Raw genomic sequence first — 19,435 nt, 5'->3', positions numbered from 1 at the left:
ATGTATTTTTTATAAACGATTTGTTTATAAAATTTGAAACGATTGAACGATTTAAATATTGTTGAAATAAAGCAATAAATAAATAAATATTTTGTTTGTTAAAGTCGTTGAATCACTAAAACATATTTAATAATTTAAAAATATTTCTGTTTCAGATAATTCGTCGAGTTGAAAAGAGATCGAAACGGATTGACAGACGGAAGAGAGATGAAAGGATTTTGTATAGAGATATAGTTATGTTCCTAGGTGAGATAAGATAAGATATACTATATGCGAGTAGGCTTTTACAAGCACTTTTGAATCGTCATTTAACAATAATATTAAGTGAAAGTAATATTTTAGTTCCTAAGGTTTTTTTTATGGTATAGATTGACGGACGAGCATATGGGCCACCTGATGGTAAGTGGTCACCATCGCCCATAGACAATGACGCTGTAAGAAATATTAACTATTCCTGGCCTCGTCAATGCGCCACCAACGTTGGGAACTGAGATGTTATGTCCCTTGTGCCTGTAGTTACACTGGCTTACCCTTCAAACCGGAACACAACAATACTGAGTACTGTTGTTTGGCGGTAGAATAACTGATGAGTGGGTGGTACCTACCCAGACGGGCTTGCACAGAGCCCTACCACCGAGAAAATAATGACTTGGTTGAAACAATGACTTAAAGAATGGTTGTTATTTCTTACAGTGGTGGTCACTTACCATTAGATAGCCCATAAGTTAGAACGCCTACCTGTACAAAAAATATCTACGTTATTGTTATATATATACATTGTTATTTGTAATTTCTCTGCTAACGCTCCTTCGTCCGAGAACTGTCAATTTCGTTATATTTTGACAAGGACCCATCTCATATAGAGCCGATAGTCTTATTATATTTAACTCGTTAGTTAATTTCAGGGAAATATGGCGGAATAAATAATGATACCGTGAATTTGGACAATATACTAATTGCCAGATTGAAAAATAAATTGTCACTGGAGTTGCCATACGAAAATACTACATTTAAGGTAAGATACAATCAAACATATGTTGTGCTAGTAGTCGCCCGTGGCTTTGCTCGCGTTTTAGCGGTTGGTTGTCATGTGTCAGGCAGGAAAGTAGCCTATGTCCTGCCTTGGAGTTCAACTTTGCTTCACATTAAATTCTATCAAATTCGGTTCAGCGGTTTGGTCAAACAGGCAGACAGAGTTACTTTCACATTTATTATATTAATATAGTCTAACAAACTGTGATTAATTAAATTAAAAAAAAAATAACAAATGACTAACATATACTTTACAGATCTTTATTTATTTATAATTGAACACAATTACCATCACTACATAACTTTAATCGGTTACAAGAATATTTCAATACATAGACGGTTAATTAGTATTTTTTGTATTTTATTTTATTTTATTCGGGAAACAAACAGTACAAATTAAAATAATTAAAAAAAAACATAAAATATAAATCATTGACCAATAAAGTTTCCACCATTAAATAATACATAGAATAATGCGAGCAAGTAAATTACAATTAAAAAAAAAAAGTCTAATACATTAAATAAAAAGTAATATCATATAAACAGAAAATAATTAATGATTATAGTAGAATTTACAAAAATATAATCTTATAAGTTGTATTTATATCTTGTAAGTATGTATAGTACGACACAAATTAGATGTAGCATCGGAAAATGAAATGGATTGAAAATAAAACCGATTACTGTCGATTTACACGACCAATAGAAATAGCTCCCTATCGCGCCATTCGACGCTATTTGTCGCTATAGATTCACGCGTCAGAGAAAGCAAGTGCATGTAAATCGACGCCTCAAATTGACGAATATATTAGGTCATATGATATTACAAGTTATTACATTTGTGCAAAGATCATATTCGCATAAAAAAAATTATTTTGATAATTTGGAATAGCGTACTTAATTCGGATGTGATCGGTTTTACGAATTTTGCCGATGCGACATCTAAGTTGTGTCGTACTATATGTATATAAGAACAGTAAATACCGCGACCGATACAAACAGACTCGACCGACAGACAACCGAACATTAAACCGTTACTAAGCGTTCTGCCGTATTTATGTGATTCCGCTCGGTCCAATTTGAGAGGAGGGTAGTTATTGTAAGAATAGATTTACGGGTTTCCCCCACTAAGAACCTCTGATGCCTTCATGTTACCAGAATACCCCCTAGCGTATCCACTTTGAGTGGGCATCGCTTACGTATGGTACCGTCTCACCGATGGTTGTTCCATTAGATTCGAGCCCGCAATGTCTAATTGTTCATGGTAATATATGGTTGTTTGATGTTTCAGATCAATTTGCAAGGAGTGTTGCAAGCAGCCTTAGAACAGGAAGATGTTGATGCCTGCAAGACGCTCTGCGTGGTTATATGTGCTAATTGTAAGTATAGACACAAATGTGTGATCTGGAGAGGGTAGGGTCAGATAAACATATTTTTGATAGCTGGGGAGTGGACGTCAACATAAAAATAGTATTTTTTCAAGTAGGCTTCTAAGTGAAGCTACCACCGATTCGGAATGTAGATTCTATCGAGAAGAACCGGCAAGAAAGTCTATAGTTACTTTTTTTCAACATTTGAGATACATAATGTTAGTAATAGTTAGAGCTAGTGCGGACTGGTGTATTTTGTCACGGTGACTTTAAAGTGTTTGTCATTGTCACGTCACGTTTCTAAAGCGGAGTGCGCCCATTAATAGAGACAGTGACAAAACATTTTCGAAATCCAAGTGTCATTTGCCACCATGGATTTCTAAGAGACGGTGGTTCTCTGTGAACTCTTGAGACTCGGCAGAATACTCTTTTAATTTTTTATTATAAAGAGCTGGTCTCTTTTCCACTTCTTCTATTAGAACATCATTATCAGTATCGTCTTCACGAATGTTTACGTTTTGAATAGACAGTGACGCCATTTTACATGCGCCAAAGTCGTCAGTCAAAGTGTAAATGGCGAAAGACTGACGACGAGGGTGACAAATTTGTCGCTAGTGCGCACGTTGCTATGAAAAAACGTAAAGACGCTGACAGTTTCGTCGCGGGCTTGTTCGCCGGTCGACGGACACAAATGTCACCCAATTGTGATTAATGCACACAGATTAAAATACTTTTCAATATTTAATCGAGAGTGACATTTTGCGTCGCGTTGTCGTTACAAGTCACGCCTAACAAAGAGTACTGTGTAAGTTTCATTTCATATACAGCTGTCAGTTTAGTGCGTTAGATTCAAAAGGTAATAAGATAATGTTGTCTTAAATTTTCGCGATTATTACACATTTAAATAAAGGTAGAACGGGTAGATACCCGTGACCACGAACACTGCAAAGTGCTCGAAACGTCGGGATGTTTAAAAATAATTAATATACGCGATTCATCCGTTATAATTAGTTTTATTTAAAAGGTAATAAGAGAGTACTCGTTAAAGGAATGAATTTGAAGACTGGCGAAGGTTCTTACTCTGAGTGTACGTTTCAGTGGCGACGAGGCAAGACGCAACCCTCCAAAGCGTGTTGATCAGAGTGCTGGTGACGCTGTCGCGCGCGGACGGCGCATGCGCGGTGGGCGCGGTGGGCGCTGCGCAGGAGTTGCTGGCCGTGAGAACTTACAATACTTGTACTAGTTGCAATACTAGATTCATGAACTTACTTACTTGGTGGTAGGGCTTTGTGCAAGCCCGTCTGGGTAGGTACCACCCACTCATCAGTTATTCTATCGCCGAATAACAGTACTCAGTATTGTTGTGTTCCGGTTTGAAGGCTGAGTCAGTGTAACTACAGGCACAAGGGACATAACATCTTAGTTCCCAAGGTTGGTGGCGCATTGACGATTTAAGGAATAGTTAATGTTTCTTACAGCGTCATTGTCTATGGGCGATGGTGACCACTTACCATCAGGTGGCCCATATGCTCGTCCGCCAAACTATACCATAAAATAAATAAAAATAAATAATTAAGGTCTACAGTCTGGTAGATATGAACAAACCTTAATATATATATATATATTTATCCCGCAAACAATTGGCCGTCCACTGAAGGCGAAAGTGCATTTAAACTGACGTCCATCTGCTTTTGGCGTCCGTATACCGGACGCCACTTTTTTAGCCGGTGGCTCTGAGGTCCTATTCATCCTAGCTAGCTGTAGTACAAAAATCGACGGAAGCTAAAAGTCGCTTAAAATAGTTGAAATAAAATATTGAAAAGTTCCTGAAGAAATCACCGCGCGAGTGAGGCGCTGCCGCAGCGCGTATATCGCACACAGTATATCGAGGGGAATTCTTGACTACGGATTCGCTTATTTGGCGTCCAAAATTGCGACGTTGCCGTTTCGCTCATTTCACTTACGACTTGCATAATACCTATTAGGTGCTTGATTATTGTTTGTTTTACATCAGTGTGTAGAAATAAACTGTTATTGGAACTTATATAATGTTTATTAAATATATTAATAATGAATATATGAATTCCCGAGGACTTCGTGGAAGAAAAATTTTAAATATTTTACAATAAATAATATTTATATTCATTATTCATTATAATAACATAAAGTATGTCTGTCTGTCTGTTATCTTTTCGCGCTTAAACTGCTGAACCGATTTAGATAAAATTTAGTATGGAGACATTGTAGAGAAGAACATAGAATAATTTTGTCTCCAAAATCATACCCTAACGAGATAAAAAAGGAAAGTAGAAAGAAAGGATAGATTCCATCCACGAAATCATCCTCTAAGGGACTAAAAGGGGGTGAAAGTTTGTACAATATCCATATCAATCGTGATTGGTATCTGTACTGTTAAATCTTCTGTTATCTGTGATTGATAGTTTTTATTATTCGGTGTAAACAAACCAAATTGCCATAAACGGACGCCCAATAGCTGTATACAGACGTCTAATAGCTGTATACGGACGCAAAATAGCTGTATATGGACACCCAATAGCTGTATACGGACGCCCAATAGCTGTATACGGACACCCAATAGCTGTATACGGACGCCCAATAGCTGTATACGGACGTCTAATAGCCGCATACGGACGCCCAATTAAAAAAACACAATCAAAATAAACTTTATTTAAGTACGCTTTAACAAACACTTTTGAATCGTCATTTTACAATTAAGTGAAGCTTCCACCGGTTCGGAAAGTAGATTCTACCGAGAAGAACCGGCAAGAAATTCAGTAGTTACTCTTTTTCAACATTTAAAAAATACAAAGTCGTGTTAGTTAATACAATTATATAAATTAATATATCCTGCTAGGAAGTCAACAGGTATTACCTCCACGCTTTTTTATCATCTATAAAATCTTGTTTCGAATAATATGCTTTTTTACCAATGTATTTTTTACAAACGATTTGAATTTACGAAACGGCAAAGTTAAAAATGTCTGCGGAATTTTATTATAGAATCGGATACCATGCCCCAAGAAAGATTTATTGACTTTGCGGAGTCGGAAACTTGGCACGTACAATGATGATCACTGATTTTATCAAAGTGATCAATGTTGCTGTGAATATACATAATATTTTTGTAAATATAATGTGACGGAACAGTGAGTATTCCTACTTTGTTAAAAACATCCCGAAGAGAGTCCCTAGCTCCATGATTATAAATAAACCGGATTGCTCTCTTTTGTAAAATAAAGACAGATCCAATATCTGCAGCGTTACCCCAAAGTAATATGCCATATGACATAATACTGTGAAAATAACCAAAATATACTAGACGAGCGGTATCAACATCAGTTACTTGTCTAACTTTTCTAACCGCGTATGTTGCGGAGCTGAGTCTTCCTGTTAGGGATGATGAATGAGGACTTCACTGAAGTTTGGAATCCAATTCTATTCCTGAGAACACCGTAGTATCGGCTACATCAAGACGGTCACCGTTTTAAGATATCTTATAATTATGCTTTCTAACATTGGGTAGGGTAAAAACTACACATTTTGTTTTTTTAGGTATTCAAAACTAAATTATTTACTGTAAACTACTTGTGTATCTGTGATAACGCACCGTTCATGTCGTCATAGTCAGTTTTTTTTGTCCACCTTTAAAATCTGTGTAGTATCGTCAGCAAACAACACTATATCACAAATACCTTTAACATAGAAAGGAAGATCATTTATATATAACAGAAATAGAGAGGGACCCAAAATTGAACCTTGTACGATAGCCGAGCGATAGTGATCTTGAGGCCATACAGTATTATTTGAGGTGGTACTATGTGGCTGCAAGCTACCAACTATAAAATGAAGCACTGTTCCCAGTAAATTCATTTTATTAGAAGTACTATCATTTTATTATTGTAAATATAAAATTTGGTAGGTAGACTTTTATGACATACAGGAAAAATAAAACAAATACAACAACAAAATAATATGAGGACATAATTATTCCGATGAAGTTTTATGGGCAAAGCCACTTGTGCTAAGAGCGAAAATGAGAGACACGATCATATTTACGCAAACCAAATATGAATCTTATTTAGAAATTTTGAAATCGCCCAAGTTTTTCGCTGATCCTCCGTGAGATGTGTATAACAGTCGTCGGCGTAATCCAGGATAGGAAGCAAAAGATTCGTATTTACATATTATAACATATTGGGCATCCGTATATATATAAGCCTTACGAATATTGGAACAAAATAAACGTTGAACTGTTTGTACAGAACAGCGATAGGAAAAGAAAGAGACAAGAAACCTAAAGCTGGCAACGTCGCACTTCCAAATACAGTCCATCCTGTGAGGACGCTAAATAATCGATGCCATAGGTAAATTATGATCAATATATCTAGGATGCCTTAAATGTATCATCATGGTTAGGGGTTCAAAAATGTTTGGGCATGACTGAAAGACGAATATCGCGGATTTTCTTTTTATCGGAAAACAACGTATCCCAAGGACCTGGAAATCAAAAAACTAAGCAGTATTCATTAAGACATGTTAAGTAAAGTAAGGCGAAGTTGGAAGTTGGGGACGTCGTAATAATGCACCACGTACATGACGCCAAAAAGGTTGTAGGATGTATATATATATAATAATAATAATAATAATAATCTTTATTTCGTTTCTTAATGAGCTAGTTACAAGTGGTTTTGAGATCTCCTAGTAAGTATCAAAATACCTGTATCAGGAGATCTCGCTCTTCCATATCAAAAATACATTCAGCTCTTACTTAACAGTTTAACAATTCAAAATAAAGAAAATGAAAAATCAACATAAAAAATAACACTATAAAACAAACGATTATTTAGGAACAACTATATCTATATGTATATTTGTATGTAGTTATTTGTGTGTGTGTGTGTGTGTGTGTGTGTTTGTGTGTGTGTGTGAGTGTGTGTGTGTGTGTGTTTGAGTGACTGTGAGTGTGCACTCAAAGCAGGGCTTCGGTCTCATCATAGGTAAGTTCTCGCAACCAATTAGTTAAAAGTTTTTTACACTCGAAGTATTTCAACGGGTAGAAATTAAGTTTTTTATTTATTTTATTATACAAATGGATTGAACTTTTCGTGTTTTGCTTCCGTGCAAAAGCTGTGTTTGTGGGCAACGTCGGAATGTTGAAGATATTTCTTCTTTTGTTAGAGGTAGTTGGAACATAATTGATTGTTTTATGTAATGATAATATTGACCTTAACACATAGAGCTGTCGAACAGTTAGAAAGTTACATATTTTATATAACTCGATGGTAGGAAATCTATATGTCTTATAATTCATTACTTTTAATAAATTTCGCTGTGACCTTTCAATCTCAATAAATTTGGATTTTACTGCTCCTCCCCATATTGGTATACAATATGTTATAATGGATTGCGCCAATGCTAGATATATTTTAGACAACAACTCAGCCGAGGCAACATGCCTCAAGATTTTAAAAATATATGTTAGTTTTCTCACTCTGCCAGCTACCTGTTCAATCTGGAAATGCCAGGATAATCTTTGGTCAATAGTGATTCCAAGATATTTGGTATGAGGGACCTTATTAATTACTGGACAAGAACAGTTCACTGTATCTGTGAGTCCACAGGAATGGATTTTAATGGAGAAATCTGGTTTTGGCTGCATGTTGTTTTTTATGGAAAAACAGATATAATTTGTTTTATTAGCATTTAGTGTGAGCAAATTATTTTTTAACCAATAAGCTATTTTGGCAAGATCCAGTTCACTACGCTTTTTAACTTCATCCCAGGAATTTCCGGTAAACACTATGGCTGTGTCATCAGCATAGCAGAAAACCCGCCCGTTCTGTAGTTCTAAGTTACATAAATCATTAATATACAACAAGAATAGGGTCGGTCCTAAAATGCTGCCTTGCGGAACGCCGTACGATATTGTAGTTTCTTTACTGATGTACTGTCCTATCCTTACCATCTGTTGTCGATCCGTTAAGTAATCTGAAAACAGTTTTAATGGAGTACCTCTAATGCCATTCCTCTCCAACTTGTGAACAAGGATGGGGACAGACACAGTGTCAAAGGCCTTTTTTAAATCTAAGAATACACATAGACATTTTTGTTTTTTGTCTAATTGATCGACAAGTAGAGAACAAAGACCAGCTACAGCATCTTCCGTAGATTTACCATGTCTAAAACCGAATTGTGAATTAGATATAAGCCCAAACTTGTTCAGATAATTTATTAATCTTCTGTTTAACAATTTTTCAAAAATTTTCGATATCGCTGGCAATACTGATATCGGCCTATAGTTATTCACATCATATCTGTCTCCACCCTTGTGCACTGGAGTAATAATGGCCCGTTTTAGTGGTGATGGAAAAATATCTTTATAGAAACACAAATTAAAAAAGTGACAAAGTATAGGCACAATCTCGTCCTTGGCTAATTTTAAAAATTTTGTTGTTATATTGTCCCAGCCAGGAGCACTGTCAGACTTAAGGCTCATAAGTGCATCGCATACTTCTTCTTTAAAAGTTTCCACTAAGGCAAAGGATGATGTTTGGGAGCGAGATGTATTAAAAGTACAACTGTATTGTTGCTTGTCATTATTACGCACAGCTAATTCTTCCGCAAGATTTTTTCCTATATTTGCAAAATAGCTATTTATATGGTTAACCGACGCATCCGGGGAATGTTTTATGTTTAATAAATTAGAATTACCAACCTTCGAGTTAGTCAAGTTGGCTATGCCTTTAATGTTATTCCACAGCATTTTAGAATTTTTAGAAGACTTCATTAACTTATCTCTATCATAGTCTCTTTTTAATTTTTTGATGAGGTTATTACAAAAGTTGCGATATCTTTTATAGGTAATTTTTAATATGTCATTATTTGGATTAGACTTCAATCTTTGTTGCATTTTGTTTCTGTTTTTAATGCACCTTAAAATACCAGGAGTAATCCATGGTTTAATAGGCCGTTTATCTCTAGGAATATTTACAACTTTAGTATTTTCCTGTATTGAATCTTTAATTTCCCTTATCAATGTGTTAATTATAATATTTGGGTTATTAGATAAAAGCAAGCTCGGTAGACTTTTTCTCGTGAGACTGTTCAGTGATTCCTTAAAATCAATTATAGTTTTAGTGGGTGAAGTGGAAGATTTATATTTAAGTTTTTTTAATTGTAGAAAAGTCATAGAGTGGTCTGTAACGCTGGTATTTAGAACAGCTATGTGTGCAGTAATTAATTTCTTATTAATTTTTAAAATAAAATGATCTAAACAGCTACTATCCCTAGTCGGTAATGTGTGCCCCGGTAATAGTCCATACATAGCCAGCATGCTTAGGTAGCCAAATCTGTTTGTTCGTTCATAGGAGTGCTCTGTTAATTTAGGAATTAGATTTATGTTTATATCACCGGTTAAGATTATCGTCTTATCTGTTTTTAATGTGCTTAGGTGGTCACTTAACGAGTTAATAAAATTTTCTGCATTTACATTTGAAGGTGAACGGTATATTCCAATGATTATATTGTTATTATATTCGATTTGTAAACATGATGCGTCGCTTAGTTTAATTTCACGTGTATTAGCTGTAATAGCTTTCTTTATATAAGCTACTACACCATCATTCTGGTTTAAGTTATTTGAGGTGAAAGAGGAATTGTATTCAACTAGCTGGGGAATTGGTTTGTTAGGACTTAGACGACATTCAGTTAATATCATTATATCTGGAATAAATTTAAGGGGGGCGAGTGTGGCCTGCAGGTCATAAATGTTGCTGTAGATACTTCTGATATTTTGTGCTATTACTGTTAGGTCATCCCCACTAATTAGGAGATGCTCTGTTAACTTCTCAATATCACATTGCATAGCCTGTGCAATTTCTGAACTGTCTATATCCTTTATATTTTTTAAACAATTATCCACTATGAAAATTGTGAAACTAACTGTGTATTGTCACGGCTACTAGCTAAAATGCTTTTTAAAGAGGAATAGAATTTAGCATAGTTTATGTCATTGTTAAATATATATAAGAGAACCGATAGGAAACCCACTTGAAAAACAATATTTATGTTAACATATACAGTGCCAGGTTTATATGTACTTACGGTAATGAGAGGGGCGTTATAGATTTTTTGTTTATTAATGTTAATGTGTAAGTGTATTGTCTGTAAGTGTAATAGTAAAATTAAAATGTGTTTTGTGTATAGTTTTTTGAAGACAACATTATTTGTACATAAATAGTTATCACTTAAGTAGTTAAAATAATAAAGTAATTTTATAGCTCTAAAAATTATTATATAACAGTATTTTATAGTTACGTTATAATGATAAGTAAGTAGATAGTCACTTAGTCATATTTGCATTAATTGTTGCACTTGCATTTCACTACTTATTAAAATGATAGGTGAACGTTCATCCTTACGCACATACACCTTGCCGTACGCAGTCCAACAGAAGCGATATGTCTTCGATTTAGTAAGATCTCGCGCAAGGAAATATAAGCGGGCTCCCTTCGGAGTTAGTTGTTCCGACACGTAGACAGGGATGTCCTCAGATGTACGAATGCCGAGGTGTTTAGCATTCAATTTAGTTTTGTGTTTTGCGTTAAACGCCCTACACGATTTAAGTACGTCTGTTTTCAAAGAAGTAGAAGTGGTTTCCACAATAATGGGGGTATTAGGCGATTTCTCCTTTCTTCCGCGTACTCTATAGACGTCCTTAATGTCAGATTTGTTAATTTCACAGCCTATATTCTTCGACAAACATAAAATCATTTCCGTTAGATCTTCTTTTGTTTCATTGCCTTGCTTAGGAACGTTTTTAATTTCGAAGTTACATTTGCGACTGTCTCTTTGCAGATCTTCAATTCTCTCTTCCAATTTTGTAATATACTGTCTATCCTCCATAATCTTTCCTTCCAGAATTTCAATTTTCTTTTTAAATTCTTCGTTTTGGGCAGCAAGAAAGGCAACAGAGTTTTCAATGTTATGTGACGTTTGTTGGATTTCTCTTTGTGACTTAATAATTTTTTGTAATTCTTTTGTTTGTGAAGAAAACAGCGAGTTTATCATAATTTTCATTTCATTTTTAAAGTCCTCTAGTTCTAAGTAAGTATCGGTTTCTCTACTTCTTTTACTCCTAATGGCAGCGTAATTTGGCGGTGTTTTATCCTCCCGACAAAGATTAATTTCTGAATCAGAGGTCGATTTATTCATAATATTATCCATATTACCAGGGAAACACGATATGCACAGAAGTTGTGAGTGCACTGACAATAATTGTTATTGGCTGCACAGCAGCACGAGTTTAGGTGTTGGGCGTTATGGTAGATCCAATCACGTTTTTGTGGGCGGAGTGGTAGCGTCGGAGTGGTTGTACGTGGTGGTAGGCGGGATGGTATGTCCAATCGTGTTATGGTAGGCGGGGCCAGAATCGTTTGCACCAAACTCTAATTTCTTTCCCCAGAAATGTCAGTACTGTACAGTTGAGAATTGCTTGAAGTATCTCAGCGTGTCTCTGATATGTCAAGAGTACCAGGAGAACAGCTCACCATATGAGGATAAAGTACTCACGCGTACGATGTAGTGCTGACTTCTTGCTATCTATGTTCTCCTATTTTTTATGCACTAATTATTTAAAACGGAAATGTTATATATTTATTTATTTATTTTAATAAACAAACTATAAAGAGTTCTAGAGCACGTCTACACCTTGCGGCGGTCCGGGGGGAAGAGGATATATATATATTAAGTACTTTATTATTTAATACAATACCACACTGTATACGTATATACATATATATATTGTAATAACTGGGGTAACAACGTGTACACTATTCAAAGCAATATTCCGAAGTTGCCTCCTACGAACTTCACGTTGCACAGTGCTGCCATCCGTTGAGACGAAATTTGACCGGAAGTCAGACGGCGATTACATATATATATACTTCACTCAAGCAGGCTTTTACGAGCACTTTTGAATCGACATTTAACGATACGACTGTTCAATTAGTTTTGTGTAAAACTTAGGCGTTTTTTTTGTCTTAAAAAGTATTCAAGCTCGACCAATGGTATCGCGTCATTTCAAGGTCAGTCCTCTTGTGATTGTAGACTACATAATAATCATACTATACAACAACAACAGCCTGTAAATTTCCCACTGCTGGGCTAAGACCTCCACTACCTATCGAGAAGGTTTGGAACACTATTCCACCACGCTGTTTCAATGAGGTTGTGGTTCTATGAAATTAGACACATGCAGGTTTCCTCACGATGTTTTTACAAGCACATGAATATTCAGTGGTGCTTGCCTGGGCTTGAACCCGCAATCAATCTATTAAGGCGCGTTCTAACTACTGGGCCATCTCATACTATAGCTGTATTAATATAATATATTGTCTATCCTCAGTATATATTAAAGGAGAAGTCGCATCGATCTCGCAAGATACTTCTAGAAGCGCTAGAATCTCTTCTCAAATCCGAAGCAGATGATTTGCTTCTGCAGAATGTTGTTGAAAGTGTAATTTACTATGAAGATTTGAAATGTGAGTATTGTTGGTAATATATATATATATATAAATATATATATAAACAAGTATTCTTAAAAAGACAGTTAATTTGTACAAAACTTGAGCCAGATATAAGTAATTAGTAAAGTATTATAATTTCTGTCGCTACTTTAATTATGTAATTATTATATTATATTGATTTAGATATGATATAGCTATTAATCGGCAGGTAGTCTGTCTTCGTCTGTGTAGAAATATTGCGTTAAATTGCAATCATATTTCACAGCTTACAATCTGTCTCGACAGACACAGATCTAACGAATTTTGTAATCTTACGGTGACATATACACCAATTATCATTTCGATTAGTTTAATGTCAATATACTCATATATGTCAGTACATATACATAATAAATACTTAAAAGTCATAGTTATTCAAATAATACTGATCTTTGGTGAGTGTTCGACGAACATCTGGGCCACCTGATGGTGAAGTGACCACCTCCGCCCATAGGCAATGGAGCTGTAAGAAACATTAACTATTCCTTACATCGTCAATGCGCCACCAACCTTGGGAACTAAGATGCTACGTCCCTTGTGCCTGTAGTTACACTAGCTCATTCAAACCGGAACACAACACTACTGCGTACTGTTGTTTGGCGGTAGAATATCTGATGAGTGGGTGGTACCTCTGGCGGCCTTGCACAAAGCCCTACCACCAAGTAAATCTTGATTTCATTTGTATGTTTAATTAGTTTATCTCACAACTTATGATATCTATCTATCAATGATAACTACTATCAAGACACGAGATGATGACGTCACAGTAACACATATTGTCATATAGCCCGTAGCTCTTATGACTTCTGTTATAATATATTTTTTTACAATAGACACTATAGATCAATATTTATTTTGTATATGATATGTATGTATACGTTTTATTTTTATTTAGATGTATAAGTATATCCATATATTGTTTTATATTGTTATTTATTTATTTATCACTGCCTTCATGCTTCTGATTAGTCTAAAGGTTGACTGGCAGCGAATGCCTTCAGGCATTAAGTATGGGACAAACCCATAAATATATTATATGGTATTTAAATAAATAAATAAACTCCAGAGATTAATCCATTGAAAATGTTTTCAGTTAACAGACAAGCCATCTTAGATGTGATTGAAAAACTGCTACAATTGCTGAGAGATAATAATTTGTTATGTAAGAAATATATACCGGAAATACTCGTTAAAGTGATAAAATCTGAAGACACGAACCTCATCAAAATCGTAACAGATATCTTCAAGGATAAAATAGAACTGTACGACGATGACGTTTTGAAGTACACCACAGATAACGTTTTCGTGGTATTGAATTCGAAAAACAAAATGGCCGACGCCGCAATCAAGATGGCGGTGATGTTTGCGAAGGATATCTACGAAAGGAAAAACGATTTGTCTATTGTGGATTATTATTTGACTGTAAAGGGAGTTCGTTTAGCAGTTTTAGTGGCGTTCAAACAAGTGTCTGATTTTGATGGTGTTTGCGCGAAAGTGTTGATTGGAAAATTGAAGGATGGGTTGTTTGCCTGTGGCCATTTCGATGAAGACGATGGCATATTTGATTTCGTTGCTGAATACATGGACGTACTAATTGAAGTAGAGTGTTCGGTAGGTAATTTTTTATGGTATAGGTTGGCGGACGAGCATATGGACCACCTGATGGTAAGTGGTCACCATCACCCATAGACAATGACGCTGTAAGAAATATTAACTATTCCTTACATCGTCAATGTGCCACCAACTTTGGGAACTAAGATGCTACGTCTTGTCTGTAGTTACACTGACTCAGCCTTCAAACCGGAACACAACAATACTGAGTACTGTTGTTTGGCGGTAGAATAACTGATGAGTGGGTGGTACCTACCCAGACGGGCTTGCACAAAGTCCTACCACCAAGTAGATTAAAGTAATATGTATAATACTTTACAGAATACGTATAATCTCCTATCGAGATTAATTAAAAAATTAACACCGGAATTGATAGTATCAAAAAATATTGCACTGTCTAAGTGTCTGTCACTATTGAAAAGAAAGGGGAACCAAGAAACGATCGCCATAGAAAGAAGCTTAGAAAACGTTACAAAAACGTTGCCGATCAAAGATATAACGGAATCTATAGAGAAATATTCGTTCGAAGCAAAACATGAAATATATCTCAACGCGTTAAATATACTGACGGACTTATTTATGGATGGACCGATTTTGATGGAGTTCTCCCGTTATATAAAGTCGTGGTTGGGATGGATAGTCAAGTTGAATTCGACGGGTTATATCGACAGGTGTCTGAAATCGAAGATGGCGTATTTGATCGACTTGGTCGCTGTTTCTCTGAAGTTTTCAAATGACGACGAAATTATATCATTGGTTTTGAAGGGTGAGTGTGTGTGAATGATTTTTTGTATGATTCTTTTAACTTTGCCGCTCTGACGTAATTCGTAAAATTATACTTTTAAGGGGATTGAACAGTATTTTGAAATGTTGAAAAAGTGTAACTACTGAGTTTCTTGCCGGTTCTTCGCGGTAGAATCTACTTTCCGATAGTCGTGTTAGAGTCACTTAATGTAGTTGTTAAATGACATTTTTTTATGGTATAGGTTGGCGTACGAGCATATGGGCCACCTGATGGTAAGTGGTCACCATGTCACCATTACCCATATACTATGACGCTGTAAGAACTAAGATATTATGTCCCTTGTGCCTGTAGTAACACTGGCTCACTCTCTCTTTAAATCGGAACACAACAATACTGAGTACTGTTGTTTGGCGGTAGAATAACTGATGTGGGTGGTACCAACCCAGACGAGCTTGCACAAAGGCCTACCACGAAGTAAAAAACGTTTCAAAAGCCTACTTGAATAAAGTATATTTAGATTTTGAAACTGTACTTTATGATATGGGTATGCCTACCAGCAAATGGGCCACTTGGTGGTAAGTGGACCACCACTGCCCACACCTACGATTGTTATATAAAACATCCCTTATGTGTATTTATTGTTGTAGGGGATGAAAAAACCGGCGTTAAATTCTTAAGTGATTTCATGCCGGCGACCTTCAAATACTTGGTGCAGAAACCGTACGCGCTGTTGACGGCCGGTATGGAAGAGTGTTGTTCGTTGTTGAACGACGTCGTCATGTATGCCGTGCGGAGGAACAGGGGGGGTGAAGTGGTGGAGGCTGTTGATGTGGTGAGTGTATTGTTGTACACTGATGATGAAGAGATTGATAGAACTATTCCATGATTGGAATGAGATGATCGCCTTTAAACTGTTTCAAATATATTTTTTTATATCATTGAGAGCCGAGTTGGTCCAGTGGTTAGAACGCGTGCAACTTAACCTATGATTGTGGGTTCAAGCATCACTGAGTATTCATGTGCTTCAACAACAACAACAGCCTGTAAATTCCCACTGCTGGGCTAAAGGCCTCCTCTCCCTTTGAGGAGAAGGTTTGCAACATATTCCACCACGCTGTTCCAATGCGGGTTAGTGGAATACACATGTGGCAGAATTTCTATGAAATTTGTCACATGCAGATTTCCTCACGATGTTTTCCTTCACCGCTCAGCACGAGATGAATTATAAAGACAAATTAAGCACATGAATCAGCGGTGCTCGCCTGGGTTTGAAACCGCTATCATCGGTTAAGATGCACGCGTTCTAACCACTGGGCCATCTCGACTCATTCGTTGAGTCGAGATGTGCTTAATTTGTTTTTATAATTCATCTCGTACTGGGCGGTGAAGGAAAACATCGTGAGGAAACCTGCATGTGTCTCATTTCATAGAAATCTTGCCTATCTTGCATGTGCATTCCACCAACCCGCAGTGGAACAGCTTGGTGGAATATGTTATAAACTTTCTTCTCAAAGGGAGATGAGGTCTTAGCCCATTAGTGGGAAAGTTATAAGCTGTTGTTGTTGATACATTAACTTCAATTATTTCAGCTATGGCTGACTTACGCACCCATATCGACCTTCGATCAGAAATACTCGATGTTGCTGTGTCTGGCAACCAAGCTACCACCGAGTTCGAATCCCATGCAGTGGGTGGTCGCTACCGTAGAGGGGGGGAGTCTCGTCGAGAAGATCAAACTGGTGATGTTACTGGATGATGAAAATATGTGAGTAGATTTTATGATATAGGTTGGCGGGCGAGCATATGGGTCACCTGATGGTAAGTGGTCACCATCACCCATAGACAATGACGCTGTAAGAAATATTAACTATTCCTTACATCGTCAATGTGTCAACCTTGGGAACTAAGATGTTATGTCCCTTGTGTCTGTAGTTACATTGACTCACCCTTCAAACCGGAACACAACAACACTGAGTACTGTTATTTGGCGGTAGAATAGCTGGTGAGTGGGTGGTACCTACCCAGACGGGCTTGCACAAAGCCCAACGAATATTAGTTAGATTAGACTTATTGCTATATGAAAAAGAAACAAGTGACGATCGTGCATATAATTTGTGAACGACTTTGTGTTTCCTCCAATAATGAATAAATCAAATAGTATTTCCTTTTATGTAATCAGTGCTTTGAATGTTACAGTTATTCAATGCGATACATTTATCATGTGTTTTATTTTTATTTGGTGGATATCGATCTTATCATATGTAATCCAAAAAATATTGACTTACCATTGCGATGTCTGTTTTTCTTTTTTTTTTCATATTACTTGTCATTGTTGCTATTTTATTTTTAATTACAAGTTGTGCCTATAATAAACGATAATTATAATTATTTAGTGGAACATTAAGTCTACATTGTTATTGTTATATATAATTTTTTTCTCTAACATTAAAATTGCCGTTTAGTTGCTTCTATCTCATGTAGATATCTCACTCGCACAGCGTTCCGCTAGGACTGTTTAGTGTTATTATTGTTATCATTTTATTATTATTATTTTTATTTTTTTTTAATTACTTTCGTTATTGTAAGAATTTTTTTTTTTGCTTGTTTTTAGTGTTTAGATTTGCTTTGTATTACTTTTATTACTATTTTTTTTTTGTGTCACAGCTGTCAGCGCATACCTTCTGGAGACCGCTGAAAATGAGTTTAGAAGCATCATTGATGCTTCTTCTTTTACGGAGCGAATCTCCATTTGGTATTGTTGTACTGCAGCACAATTTTTTTTTTCTTCTCTTTTTCTATTATAATATTATTATTTTTTTTGTGTAATTTTAATTTATTGTGTTTTTTATACTGTTTTTATATGTGAATAAGATTGTTATTGTGTTGTAGTGCAACTTGACCAATAAATCTTTATTATTATTATCTGCATATATGTTTTTCTCAGCATGAGAGCTGGTATTTTGTAGATCATTTACGGGCATAGCCAAGTAAATGATCTTATTTATGCATTTAATTAGGCAATACGTTCGATGTAGGTTCATCCTGAAGAAAACGACGGACAATACAATTTTTGTTATCCACTTTGTTAAATATATTATATTAAACACTTTATATTGTAATCTTTGTGGCCATAGTCTTCATGTAATTAAAAAAAACTGTACAAATATAATCTGTATACGCTGTTGATTACAAATAAATAAATAAATAAATAAATACGGCATGTATTTAGGATGGCAGCTTTTTGCATGGTGATATATGTATTTTCTGGGAGTTGTAGTAATTTAATACTATGGTGTAGATGGTTAGGAATTACTCCCGTACTGGAGAGTACCAGTGGAACGATGTAAACTTTGTCCAAATTCCATATTCTAAGAATCTCTTCTTTAAGTTCCGAGTATTTATGTATTTTATCTGCAATTGTTTGATTAATATTATGGGTATTTGGAACGGCTATGTCTATTAAATATGCAGTTTTATTAGCTTTATCAACTAGGGTGATGTCTGGTCTATTGCAATAAATCGTTTTATCTGTTAGTATAGCTCGGTCAAAGTACATCCGGGGACTCTCCAGAACGGCTTTTGGGTGTGTACTGGTAGTATGGTTCTACTTTTGGCGGTAACAGTTTATATTTAATAGCAAGTTTTTGATGTATAAAATATGCGATTTGGTTATGTCGGTGGGTGTAGTCGTTCTGTGTTAAAAGTGGACATGCATTTATTATGTGCTGAATGGTATCTAGGTTTTTGTGGCATTTTCTACATCGGTCGTCTAGAGCGCTGGGATCTTTAATTATATGTTTCCTGTAATTTTTAGTGTTGATGACTTGGTCTTGTATTGAAATCAAGAATCCTTCTGTTTCTGGGAATAAATAACCTAATTTTAGCCATTTGTTTGAAGCTGCTGAATCAATGTGTTGTTGTTCTAAGTCTTTAATGTGTCTGCCATGTAGCTGTTTTTGTCGCCATGTATCTAGTTTTTCGTTTTCGGTGATATTCTTTAAGTGATGAGTGACGTGCGTTTCTTTTAAATTTAATGGTGTCATTTTATCGTCTTTGTCTACCACGGCTCTGTGTATTGGACTCTCAGTTTT

At 35.8% G+C, this 19,435-nt stretch overlaps 1 protein-coding gene across 1 annotated transcript in view; it reads left to right on the top strand.

Moving 5' to 3' along the window:
* Positions 1-153: 153 nt before the first annotated feature.
* The window catches only part of LOC124541516, a 52,010-nt gene continuing 32,728 nt past the window's right edge, over positions 154-19,435 (top strand). The window contains exons 1-9 of the mRNA XM_047119432.1: positions 154-246; positions 906-1,015; positions 2,324-2,411; positions 3,501-3,619; positions 12,829-12,964; positions 14,082-14,599; positions 14,921-15,365; positions 15,992-16,176; positions 16,934-17,109. Coding sequence (XP_046975388.1) covers positions 237-246; positions 906-1,015; positions 2,324-2,411; positions 3,501-3,619; positions 12,829-12,964; positions 14,082-14,599; positions 14,921-15,365; positions 15,992-16,176; positions 16,934-17,109 — 1,787 coding nt within the window. The 5' untranslated portion in view covers positions 154-236. The remainder of the gene's footprint in view (positions 247-905; positions 1,016-2,323; positions 2,412-3,500; positions 3,620-12,828; positions 12,965-14,081; positions 14,600-14,920; positions 15,366-15,991; positions 16,177-16,933; positions 17,110-19,435) is intronic.

This window comes from Vanessa cardui, chromosome 28, assembly GCF_905220365.1.
Source record: "Vanessa cardui chromosome 28, ilVanCard2.1, whole genome shotgun sequence".
NCBI lineage: Eukaryota > Metazoa > Arthropoda > Insecta > Lepidoptera > Nymphalidae > Vanessa > Vanessa cardui.
The sequence above is the reverse complement of the archived record's forward strand: the minus strand, read 5'-3'. Positions and strand labels throughout refer to the sequence as shown.